At 46.6% G+C, this 12,761-nt stretch overlaps 1 protein-coding gene across 2 annotated transcripts in view; it reads left to right on the forward strand.

The window, feature by feature from the left end:
• Positions 1-12,761, forward strand: part of SLC9A7 (solute carrier family 9 member A7) — a 124,007-nt gene that overhangs the window by 97,761 nt on the left and 13,485 nt on the right. For both annotated transcript variants that reach the window (XM_075916197.1, XM_075916189.1), the window contains 2 exons: positions 2,033-2,096; positions 9,139-9,221. In XM_075916197.1, coding sequence (XP_075772312.1) covers positions 2,033-2,096; positions 9,139-9,221 — 147 coding nt within the window. The remainder of the gene's footprint in view (positions 1-2,032; positions 2,097-9,138; positions 9,222-12,761) is intronic.

A 12,761-nucleotide genomic window follows, 5' to 3' on the forward strand; every position in this document is an offset into this window, starting at 1 on the left:
CCTTGCCTGGGATTATCTGTTCAGTTCTCCCATCTCAAAAAGGATGTAGCAAAAACAGTGGAGAGTTAGAGCTGTGTAACGAGTGGCTTGGAAAAATCTTTCATACGTGAAGAGTAAACCAAACAATCCTTTTTTCTCCAAAAATAAGCAAATAAGAGGGTACGTGGTTGTTACACAAAATGAGCATGTAATGTATTCCTATTCATTTCCCCCTGACTCCTAATATGAGGAGTTAGACAATAAAATTGAAAGACAATACATTTAACATTGATTCTTGTGGAATGTACAATTTGTCTGTGGAATTTGGTGTCACAAGAGATCCTGGTTTAGTAGGATTTCAGCAAGGACTTGACAATTGAAAGGGTAACAAACCTCTAGTTGCCTTGAATAAGATTGGTTAGATGTTTTTGGAAGGGATATTTCCGGTATAAGACGATCGCTAACTGAATAACTGTAAACTTAAACAATAACAAATGGTCTGGTAGCACTTTTAGTCCATTTGTTGTTTTTTAAGTTTATCCTGTGCAAACTAACTCGGCTACCCCCTGAAGCTTCTGAATAACTATAGCAAGAAAAGTGATAGAAATGTAGCCGTGTTAGTCTGGGGTAGCTGAAGCAAAATGCAGGACAATGTAGCACTTTAAAGACTAACAAGATGGTTTATTAGATGATGAGCTTTTGTGGGCCAGACCCACTTCCTCAGATCAAATAGTGGAAGAAAATAGTCACAACCATATATACCAAAGGATACAATTTTAAAAAAATGAATACATATGAAAAGGACAAATCACATTTCAGAACAGGAGGGGGATGCAGGTGGGGAAAGAAAGGAAGGAAGGTAAGTGTCTATTCACAGACACTTATCTTCCTTCCTTTCTCCACCCCCTGCATCCCCCTCCTGTTCTGAAATGTGATTTGCCCTTTTCATATGTGTTCATTTTTTTTAAATTGTATCCTTTGGTATATATGGTTGTGACTATTTTCTTCCACTATTTGATCTGAGGAAGTGGGTCTGGCCCACGAAAGCTCATCATCTAATAAACCATCTTGTTAGTCTTTAAAGTGCTACATTGTCCTGCATTTTGCTATAGCAAGGAAGTTCCCTTTTTGGGTATGGTAGTCTGTAACCACCTACTGTCTGCTTTTCTGCCTCTTCCTCTGAAGCATGTGCTACTGATCACTTTAAGAGACTAGGCTTATTGGTCTGATCCATTGTGACAACTCCCATGTTATTTAGGATAATGAAATTTCCAAGAAGACAGAGCAAACTAAGATAATGAATTGCTTTCTGAAGGCTTGTCTGAACAGCGGTTCAGAATACAGCAGCGTGGACAGCATTCTACATCGAAGTGTAGTGTTGGAACTCCCCCCTGTGGACACCAACTAATAGGTTCCTCGTTCACGCTAACAGTCTTCTTCAAACAGGGTCACGTTAATGTGAACAGGAAACCTTTTAGTTCATGCCCGCAGCATTTTCAAGGGGGAGTTACAGTGCAGCACTTAAGTGCACTTTGTGGTTTACACTGCAGTGATCAAGCTTAGTAACTTTGCTGATCCCCTCTTAAGAACTGAATTTTTAAAAGGGTAAATAACAGTGCGTGCTAAGCCATTTGCAGGCCTGCCTAACATCACAGTACTCTTACGTACACAGTCTGCCGCATTGAAGGCATGTTCCTTGCAGAGCAAGAGGCTAGCTGTAACTCTGCTAGTCAGTGCACAAAGTAGCATGCTTCTAAATGACACAGCAGTGATGGCAGTCAGCCAAGGAAGACCAAGTTGCTTGTGTATGAACATCTGCTGTCTGGAGAAGAGTTCTGGTTGATTGAAAAAGGGACTTACTTGTAATGTGTCTCTTAGCATGATGGACTAAAGCAAGACTTTTCCTTAAATGACTTGTATAATAAACATGTGGAATGCTGTTGAACTAACCACTTAAATCTGCTTTTAAAAATACATTCTCGTCTGCCTGGGGAGTTTGACCATCTGCTAATAGTTTGCATTTGTATTGTTTGTTTTCCTAATGACTCTCTAGAGTTGGAGTTGACCCAGATCAGGATCCCCCACCCAGCAATGACAGCTTTCAAGTCTTACAAGGAGTAAGTAATTAGATAACTTTCTTTCTAGGCTGGTGATATAATATAAAAGGGGATAATCAGAAAGGATGTGAAGGGTACCTGACATTGGTGAATATTTTTTCTATGATGTATGAATGTATATGCTGATGACCATGGTGCCTGACGTAAACATTTCAGGTTACAGATGTTGATATAGGCTTCTAAATTTTGTATTTCAAACCTGGATCTTTATAAGAGCACCAGAAAACTCCCCAGATCTGTGAGGTTTTTTGCACGCTGTCTAATGGCTTGCTTTTTACTTTTCCAGTGGGCATTCCTGCATTCTTCTTTAAATGTTCTAACCAGTCCTTTTTAGGAGCTGTGGATAGAGAGTAGTCCGCATGACTTCCATTCAGTGACTGTTACCAAATACTGCACTTTTAACTATGTAAAGTAGCTGCAGTCAAAGTATCAAATTTGATCTTTGGTCTCATCTACACGGAGCATCAATGAAAATAGGGGGGGGAGGTGATTTCTAAAAGGTACCAACATGTCGCACACCATCAGGTCCACGTAGACCCTGCAGGCGCAAACTTAAAGTTACCTTGTGCTCATCACTATGGGCAGGGGCCGACAAATTACAGAAAACCCTGCTCGCCAGACAAAAAAGGGACTTGCCACTCTCCCCCACAAAAAGTATTTTTTAAATGGTATAAATTCCTAATAAGAATAAGAACAGTGATTACTAATAAGTTATTAATAAATATCACCCAAGTTATTAATAAATATCTTATAAACCTCTACCTTTTCTCTCTACTGCCATGTCTCCTCCCTTTGCTCTATAAGCTCCCCTGGTGCCTGCCGCCCCCCAACCCCTCACCCTCCTCTGCTGTCCTGACTCCTGCCCTTCTCACTGTCCTCAGCCTTTCTGAGACCTGCCCCCCTCCTCCAGCCCTTCTCTCTTCCCCCCCGTGCCCACTCCTCCAGTAGCCCCACTCTGATCATTTGAGCTACCCCTCCTCATCCCCTCTCCTAACACCGCCCTCTATACACCTGCCCTGCCACTCTCTCCTCTGGTGCTGTTCCCTCCCTTGCAGGTGTCTGCCCTTCTGCTTCACCCCCAGAATCCCCTGGCACCTGCACCCTCCTGATGTCTCCCCCTTCCCTCACTGCCTCTGCCCTCTTTGCCCTCTTTTTCCCTGATATCCACCCCCTCACCACTCTCTGCCCCTTTTCCCCTCATGTCCCTGTGCCCTCACAGATGCCTTGCTCTATCCCCGCCTTCCTCATGCCTACCCCTTCTTTCAGTTCTTCTCCCAGCACCTTCCCTTCCCCCCCTAGCCTCCAGTGCCCTCTACCCTCTCCTCTCCCAGCATCACCCTGTCCCCCCTCCCACTGACACCTCCCCTCCTGCCCTTTTCCTCATTGTCTCCACTTGGCCCCCTGGCATTTGCCTGTCCTGCACCCCTGTCCCTTGGTGCCGTCCCCTTTCCTCCTCTTCTTCTCCTGACCTCCTCCCCTCCTCTTCCCTCAGCACAAGCCCTTTCCCCATATTTTCCCCTCCCCTCCCCACGGCCCAGCCTAGCCCCTTCCCCTCCCCCAGGGCCAGCTCTAAGTTTTTTGCTGCCCCAAGCAAAACATTTTTTGGCTGCCCTCCCCTTTTTTGTTCTTTTACACGTTTGCATTTTGCAATGTTTTATTTTTTTGTTTTCATTTTTGTCCCGGCATTTTAGCCCTATAAATAGCAAATAGCATTTTCATTTGTTTTTTTCCCATAAAGGCAAAAGCGCTTCAAGTGAACTCCCCCTTTCGCTCGCTGCTGGGTCACAGCAGCTTTTCCCCGCCCTGTCCAGCCCCTCCCTATGGGCAAGCACCCTTCACTCCTGATCCACAGGGGGAGCAGGGTGCAGGGACAGCACAGAGCCAGAGGGGTGCAGGGAACAGTGAGGGAATACGGGGGTGGCGCGGGGAACGGGAAGCACAGAGCCAGAGGGACGCAAGGATCGGGGGGAACAGGGTGCAGGGTAGGCACGGAGAATGGAACGCAGGGAATGGAAGGGCAGAGGGATCGGGGTGTAGGGGCAGTGCAGGGAATGGGCAGCACAGAGCTGGGGGGGCAGGGATCAGCAGGAGAAGGATGCGGTGGAGGCACGGGGAATGGGACGCAGGGAACGGGAGGGGCAGAGGGATCATGGTCTAGGGGCAGTGCAGGGAACGGGCAGTACAGAGCTGGGGGGGCAGGGATTGGGGGAGCAGGTTGCGGGATGCAAGGGCGGCGCGGAGCCAAAGTGTTGCAGGGAAGAGGGAGAGAAAAGCGGCAGTCTAGAGGCTGATCTTTCGCTAAAGAAAGCCTTTTCCGATAGATCCCTTATGCCTCGTAAAAAGAGGTATACAGGATCTATCGGAAAAGGCTTTCTTTAGCGAAAGATCAGCCTTTAGACTGCCGCTTGCAGTGAGGATTCAAAATGGGAGTAAACTGTTTGATCAACTGACCTCTGTAGCTTCTTGATTGACAACTGCCTCGTACAAAGTCATCTGCTTTATTTGAGCTGTTAAAGGGGAAAAACAAAGTGCACAACAGAAAACAGTAATAGAGCCCTGTGCATGCTCCTGGTAGAAATCTAGTATCTCAGCTCCGTAAAATTCAGAGAGCAGAATGCTAATAGTTAAACTGTCTATACACAAACATCAGACAGACTGCTCTTGGAGTGAAGTTTTTGTTAGCTTTATCTTCTGTTGTGTTGTGTCCTGTTGCAAGCAAAAGACAATTAAAAAGAACTTGTTGAGGGAGCATCTTTAGTTTTTGCAGAAACTAAACTACATGTCAGTGTTGGGCTCCTTGTAGGTATTAGTTCAAATCATATAAGTCCATTGAAGTCGTTGTATGAAATGTTTTAAGACTATGGGATTTAGGTGATACAAAGATTGAATTTGACCTTTTTGTGTCTGAAAGGTCTCAAAATAGACCCAGTCCTGCAACAGAAGTCTCTCTTTCTGCCTTTGCTGGTCTCTGAATGCTTTAACCAGTCCTAAGGAAGACGGTGAAATCAGGATAAGACCCAAGAGTAGATGGAAGTGCAATGATGTAAAGTTCTTAGCCAGCTCAGGCTATACTGATCCGCATCTGAGAAACTGCTTGCAGCAGGAGTCATTAGAGGGGGAAAAAAACAAGAAAAGTAGAGGAAACTAGGTGTTAACTCTACGTTCTGTCCCACACAAACGTAAAGCATTTATTTGACCTGTTTTTATGGCTGTGTGTATTGTATCTTTAAAGAAAAACCATTAGCTATAGTTCCCATGGCATTTCTCCCCTTATTTTACAGGCCCAAGATCAAGAATAGATTTATCATTTGGGAGGGGACCAATAAGCTGTTGGTTTAAAAGTCTAGCTTTCTGTGAGGATGCCACCACCTTTTCTAGATTGGAAGCACATGGAGGTGGTAGAGTGGTTTCAGTATTGTTTCTCCAGAGATGTCAATTGCTTGTGCTGCTGCTATGGCATTAAACATGGGCAACCTTGTGTTTAATGTTTCTCCAGAGATGTCAATTCCATGTGTGTACACGAAGCAGAATTGGACCCATATGTTTATTACATGCATTAAAAAGATTCTATTTAATATCAGGGGTGGGCCCAGCCTCTTCCCAGTGGGAAGCCTGAGGTGGACTAGACAGAATAGGGGGCTGTGCCTTACCCCCCTGGCCATGTCAGAGGGCAGAAGCTGGAGCCAGGCAGTTGGGGTCTGTTGCTGTGATGGCTAGTGCCATGGTGCTGGAGGCCATGGCACACCCCTGTCTCCTCCTCCTGCTTGGCCGCAAGGTTGCCTCTGCTTCTCAGCTCCCCTCCATCCTTCAGCTGCTCGCAGGCTGTAACAGCTGCTCAGCTGGAGGAACTTGGCTGTGGCACCAGCAGATCTGTCAGGAAGCCATGACCATGGAGGGTGTGACCCAGGAGCCTGTACTGAAACAGGTCAGCCCAGGCCACTATGGAGAGCCTTGTGCCTTCCACCTCCATTGGGTGATGCATCCTGCCTCCCACTTGGCCTTATTTATGCACTGCTGCTGCATGCTGGGTGTCCAGCTCTGAAGGCAGCACTGCCACCACCACCAGCAGCAGAGATGTGTCTGCACAGTTAGACCTTAGCGCTGGGAGGGTTACTAAGGAGATGGGGGGATGGGAGCAAATTTTGGAATGTCTTTAGCTCCCACAGGGCACCTCCCCAACACTGCCCCTGTTTAATGCTTCTGAGACTACATCTGATTTAGCATTTATCAAATCCTTCAAAGCCTTGCCCAAACATGGCTTATCAAGCATACGTGGATTAACTGAGAAGCATATTTGTTCTGTTTGCTCACGGACAGAGCATAATTTTATTTCTGAAATTCATCAGGTGTGGTAAAGCCTCTTGTTCTGGCCATGAAACAAGAGTCTTAAGGCAAAGATAGCTTATAAATCCAGAGTAAAGGAATCCAAAGTCAAGATGAATAGGAACAAATCTTCAAACATTCCAGTCCATTTTATTCCACAAAAATGTTCAAACCGTTGGGCCTAATGTTTAAGCATGTTTATCCTGGAAGGGTTAGCTCTCTGAGGCAGCATCAAGTTTTTAGCTTTAGAGTTTCACCCAATGCTTCAGCTGCATCAGCTGAGTCACAAGAAGTGAAGTGACTCTTCCCCAAAGATACGCGGTGAGTCATCAGTCATTTAACTAGTCTTAGGACAAGGAGTGTTTTTTATCATTAAAGTAATTAAGGACGAATTTCACACCAGTGCATGGGCCCAGGATATGCAGCAGACCGCTTCTGTGCTGAACCAGGTGGAATGCTCCTTCACTGATATGATTGGGCATTTTTTCAGACCCTCTTTTTTAAAAACCAGTTGAGAAGTCCCGTGGCCCCTTAGAGTCAAACAAATATGTATCTAAAATCAGATAAGTGGGTTTTGCCCACAAAAACTCATGATAATTACATATGTAATTTGGTAGTCTCTAAGGGTATGTCTACACTACAGCGCTAATTCGAACGAACAGACGTTCGTTCGAATTAACTTTGATAGGCGCTACACTAGCGCTCCGCTAGTTCGAACTTAATTCGAACTAGCGGCGCGCTTAGTTCGAACTAGGAAAACCTCATTTTATGAGGATTAAGCCTAGTTTGAACTAGCTAATTCGAATTAAGGGGTGTGTAGCCCCTTAATTTGAACTAGTGGGAGGCTAGCCCTCCCCAGGTTTCCCTGGTGGCCACTCTGGCCAACACCAGGGAAACTCGTCTGCCCCCCTCCCGGCCCCAGACCCCTTAAAGGGGCACGGGCTGGCTACGGTGCCCGTGCCAGGTGCAAGCCTGCCAGCACCCAGCCACCAGACCCTGCACCTGGCACAGATCGAGCCACCTACCCGATGCCCCCCAGCCCTCCCCCTCTTCCCGAGACCAGGCTGGCGGCTCCTGGGAGCTTGCCCGGGACCGCAAGAGGCGGGCACCTGCCTGGGCTAGTGCAGACATCGTGGACCTCGTTCACAATCTCCGCACTAGGCACAGGAAAGTGGCCGTCTAGGGCAGGAGAGCTGCCAGCCTGGCCACCCAGGAGCAGGTGTGCAAGAGAATCAAGGGGGTCCACTGAGACCCCCGACCCTGAGCCCTGAGCTTACAATGGCCGTCCTGGGTCAGACCAAAGGTCCATCTCGCCCAGTAGCCTGTCTCCCGCCAGCAGCCAACCCTAGGGACCCTGGAGGGGATGGACCGAAGACAGTGACCAAGCCATTTGTCTCGTGCCATCCCTCTCCAGCCTTCCACAAAACTTGAGCAGGGACACCACTCCTACCCCCTGGCTAATACCACTCCATGGACCCAACCTCCATGACTTGATCTCACTTCCCTTTAAACTCTGTTCTAGTTTTAGCCTTCACAGCCTCCTGCAGCAAGGAGTTCCACAGGTTGACTCTTTGCTTTGGGAAGAAGAACTTTCTGTTACTAGTTTGAAGCCTGCTACCCATTCCTTTCCTTTGGTGTCCGCTAGTCCTTCTTTATGGGAACTAATGAAGAACTTTTCTGTATGCACCCTCTCCACCCAACTCCTGCTTTTAGAGACCTCTATCCTGTCCCCCCTCCGTCTCCTCTTTTCTAAGCTGAAAAGTCCCAGTCTCTTTAGCCTCTCTTCATATGGGACCTGTTTCCCAACCCCTGATCATTTTAGTTGCCCTCCCCTCTCCCACTCTCTCTCTTCCCCTCTCCCACCTCCTTTTCCCAGTCTCCCCCAGTTTTGTTCAATAAAGACAGATTCCATTTTGGAAGACACGTTATCTTTATTTTGTACATCAAGAAGAGGGGCTAGGGAAGGGTAAGTGGAAGGAGGTGAGGGAGGAATGGGGCACGAGCACCCGATGGGGAGGACTGGGCTGGCTCTGCGGGCTTCTGGGGGTGGAAGCTCTCCTGCAGCCCCCCAATTGCCCCCTCTCCCCAGATGGCAGCCTGCGGCAAGTGCAGCCGGGCTGATGGCCGAGTGGTGTGATGTGCCCAGTGTGGGTAGTCCGGGCAATCCAAGCCAGGACTGCTTTGCAAGCGGGGAACCCCTGAGAACTGTCTGTCCGGGGTGGAGGTCGGGTCCCTTTAAGCACAGCCCTCGGCTAGCCTGAGACAGCATCTCCACGCTCTAAGTCCTCCTCTGATGCCCTGCCGGCACTGCTTCCGGCCATCCTTAAGCCCGGTTCAGGGTCCACTTAATGTGGACATGCTAGTTCGAATTAGCAAAACGCTAATTCGAACTAGTTTTTTAGTCTGGATCCGTTAGTTCAAATTAGCTTAGTTCGAATTAACTAATTCGAACTAAGTTAGTTCGAATTAATGTTGTAGTGTAGACATACCCTAAGATGACACAGGACTCATCGTTAGTTTTAATGTTACCAACTAACACAGCTACCTCTCTGAGACTTTTTTTTAATGATTCCTCTCTCTCCCCAGTGCTATAGAAGTGTAGTGTAACTCATTTGAATGGGGATTGCACTCATCCTGTCACTTGAGTGGAATTTTTGGGTGGAAGTATGTGTTTGTGTTTCCAGAAATAACAAAGTACCTTTTGTCCTTTCATTCTCAGGATGGTCCAGATTCTGAAAGGGGAAACCGGACAAAGCAGGAAAGTGCTTGGCTCTTCAGGCTATGGTATAGCTTTGATCACAAGTATCCTTTTAACAAGCAGTGCTTAGCATCAAGATATGGACGTTCATGTAATGTTCCATTTCTTTCCAATGAATTACTCTCTGGATTTAAGGTTTTGAAGATGGGATTTTATACATGTCATTCAGTAGGGGGTCAGGATAGGTTTTATGCACATGAATGTGCAGTTAATTTCCTTCATTATGACATGAGATATTTTACACTTGCTTGGGGAGAGAAAAGGAATTCAGCATCAAGAGCAATGACAGCAAAACGGTTCAAATGTTCTAGATCCAGAAAGACAGTGATCCATTTCACAAAACAATCCTCCTTTTTGCTAGAGCCCAAAAAACAAACTAGCTGTCAAGATCTTCTTGAACCTATGGTGTCCAGCTCAGTTACTTTGCTTTGAATAGCCACACCGCTTCATTTGATGGAGCCCTTAGGGGATATCCAGTAGATGATATGAGATGTCTAGGACACTGAAGTTCCATCTAACACATCCACCCTGTGGAAAAAGTCCCTGGCTACCCTAACGCTCTGTCCAAGCAGAAGAAGTCAGTGCTCAGGGAAGGAGGGAGGCACATGCACAGTTAGAGGATGCAGCAGCTTCCACAGTAGCCAGTGGGAGCCCAAGACTTTTGAAACATCAGGCCGCTTATTTAGGAGCCCAGATATGGACTTAAGAGCCTGACTCTAGGCACTCAGGTTGGAAAGCCTTGGCTTAGGCTTCTTGACAGCTATCCCTGTTCTTGGGTCACGTCCAATGTGGAGAGTTTATACTGAGGCACTTGAAATTTCATGAGTCAACTCCTGCCCTCCAACATGGGCAACCCAACATTCCTTGTGTGTACCAGAAGCAGAATTTGATACATATGTTTATTACATGCCTTTCTAAAGCACCCTTCACTGTGCTATTTATGCCATCTTGCTTTTTTTCTATATAAAAGGGATGGCTCGCAGTTGGGCATATAGGTCTACTGCCTCTCCTCCTTTTGCAGTTCCTGTGATAGGTACTCTGGGCACTTTATATACTTAAAAATAATTTCACTTGCTGTGTGAGGTCCTGCTTAAAAGCAAAGGGGGGATGATGACCCAGTGCCCAGATACATTAAGAAATAGCCAGGATAGCTGGGTGGCAGACACCTGGGTTCAGTTCCTGCTCTGCCACAAATTCCTTGTCTGACCTTGGGCGAGTCACTTAGAATCTGCCTCAGTTCCTGACCTGCAGAACCAGGGATAATGGCACTTCCCTTTTGGGAGAAGATAAGATCCATGTGTGATTTTGAAGTTCTCCAACAAGCAGAGACCACATACACATAGAGAGCAATAGAGCTCATACCCTCTGTCTCAGTTAAATATGGGCTCAGACCCTCCAGACCTGCAGTGTCCTAAACCCTAGATTCAAGCAACGCTAGCACAGTTGGCATGTGGACGCAAGGCGGGTTAGGCTTGTCTTCACTACACGGTGGATGGACACTGCAGTGTCCGCTTAGATGCGATACTTCGACCCCTGAGTGCCTTCCCATTGATGCTGGTACTCTACCAGGATGAGAAGAGTAGCCGGAGTGATGGGAGAGTGGCCCCGGTTGACCTTACCACATGGATGGCACCGTGGTAAGTACGTTCACTTCAGCTACACTATTTGCAAAGCTGAAGTCACGTAGGTTAGATCAATGTGGGGTTTAGTGTAGACCAGTCCTTAGGCTCAAGCCTGGGCACACGTTGCTATGTAGACATAATCTAAAGAATCACGTATGCTGGTTTGCTGAAATCAGGCCTGCCGATGGGGATGGGGGAGGGGAGTTGCCCCAGGCCCCTTTGAATTGCCACCAGAGCATCAATGCACGGCTCCTCGCAGCTTTGAAGGTCAGGGGAGAGGCTTGCAGTCTGGGCAGCACCAAGGCCTGGCTGCCTCTGGCCCTGTCCCTTCCACCCAAGGCTCCACCCCTTCTGGGGTGAGGAGTTGTCCTGCCACACCCATACCCACACACCCTTGCCCCGGCTGTCGGCCCCACTGGTTGAAATCCTTGTCAATGTTTGTAATTCTAAAGAGAGAACTTTTTCAAGTGGTTAGAGCCACTGTCCAAGTATCAGTAGGTCAATTTTTAGGCCAACTACTTTGCTAATACTGCTACCCAACATTCTTTTGTAAGACTCACTGTGTGAAGAGAGCTGGGAAATGAATCAGAGGATGTAGTAGTGAGTAATTGCCTTTTAAGAAGGAAGCAGAGCTGACTAAACTACCCTCTCTCTCTCTCTCTCTCTCTCTCTCTCTCTCTTTATGGATGCGCCTTTGTAAACTTTAGGGTTGACTGGCAGTGTTTATTTCCTCTTGTCTAATCCTGGCACAAGCACAATCCCCAGCAGGTGCAAGAGAAGGAAAAGCATTAACTTAAAGCAACTTCATTCCCTCTAGTAAAGTTGAATTTTGAATGTAAGAGATTGGTTTTTAATGCACTTGTTTGCTCAGTAGTGACTAGCAGGCTGTGAAAAACTCTTGGCACGCTTTGTGATGATGAAACGTTGGAATCCAGATTTAGGATTTATGTTGTTATTGGGCTTTTTAAAAATTCCACATGGAGTACAGATAAAAATGTGTCCTTCAGCACTGATGATTGAGGGTAGGGGGCAATAGGTTTCTGAGGTATACAGTTCAGTACCAGTATTTCATTGCTTATTGGAGTTTAATACACTGGGTTCATTTCAAAGCCTGTCACCTCTGAATCCCAAGCTTAAAGTAGTCTCAAGATAGCTCTCTCAGTGAATGAAATGTTATTCAAGTGTTTCACAAGTGAAAAGAAAAGACAGGACTATGCAGCATTCACTTTTAGTCCTTTGGGTACGATATCCATCTTTTTGCACTTGGATAGAAAGATGATGTCTGTTTGGATCTGTGCACATTTTTTCATATGGTTGATGGATTTCCATTCCAAACAGCTAGCTGTAGTGCCTTGCATGTAGAATAGTAATAGAGATGTAGCCGTGTTAGTCTCGTCTTGCTGTTTTGTTTCAGCAAGACCAGACTAACACGGCTACATCTCTATTACTATTCTACAAGTGAAAAGGAGATTCTTCTCCTTGAAGTGATGATCCCTATCGTGACCCATCAGTAGAATACACGAAGGAGTCTTTCAAATTGATCTGTGAGGGAAGACTGAAAGAATTGGACTTGTTTAGTTTGGAAAAGAGAAGACTGAGAGGGGGACATGATAGGAATTTTCAAGTATCTAAAATGGTGTTACAAGGAGGAGGGGAAAAATTGTTCTCCTTGGCCTCGGGGGATAGGACAAGAAGCAATGGGCTTAAATTGCAGCAAGGGAGGTTTAGGTTGGACATTAGGAGAAACTTCCTGTCAGGGTGGTCAAACACTGGAATAAATTGCCTAGGGGTGTTGTGGAATCTCCATCACTGGAGATATTTAAGAGCAGGTTAGACAGACACCTGTCAAGGATGATACAGACCGTGCTTAGTCTGCCGCGATGCAGGAGACTGGACTTGATGATCTCTCAAGGTCTCTTCCAGTTCTAGTATTCTATAATTCTATGAAATTTGCAGCCATGG

The sequence above is a fragment of the Pelodiscus sinensis genome, chromosome 1, assembly GCF_049634645.1.
Source record: "Pelodiscus sinensis isolate JC-2024 chromosome 1, ASM4963464v1, whole genome shotgun sequence".
Lineage (NCBI taxonomy): Eukaryota > Metazoa > Chordata > Testudines > Trionychidae > Pelodiscus > Pelodiscus sinensis.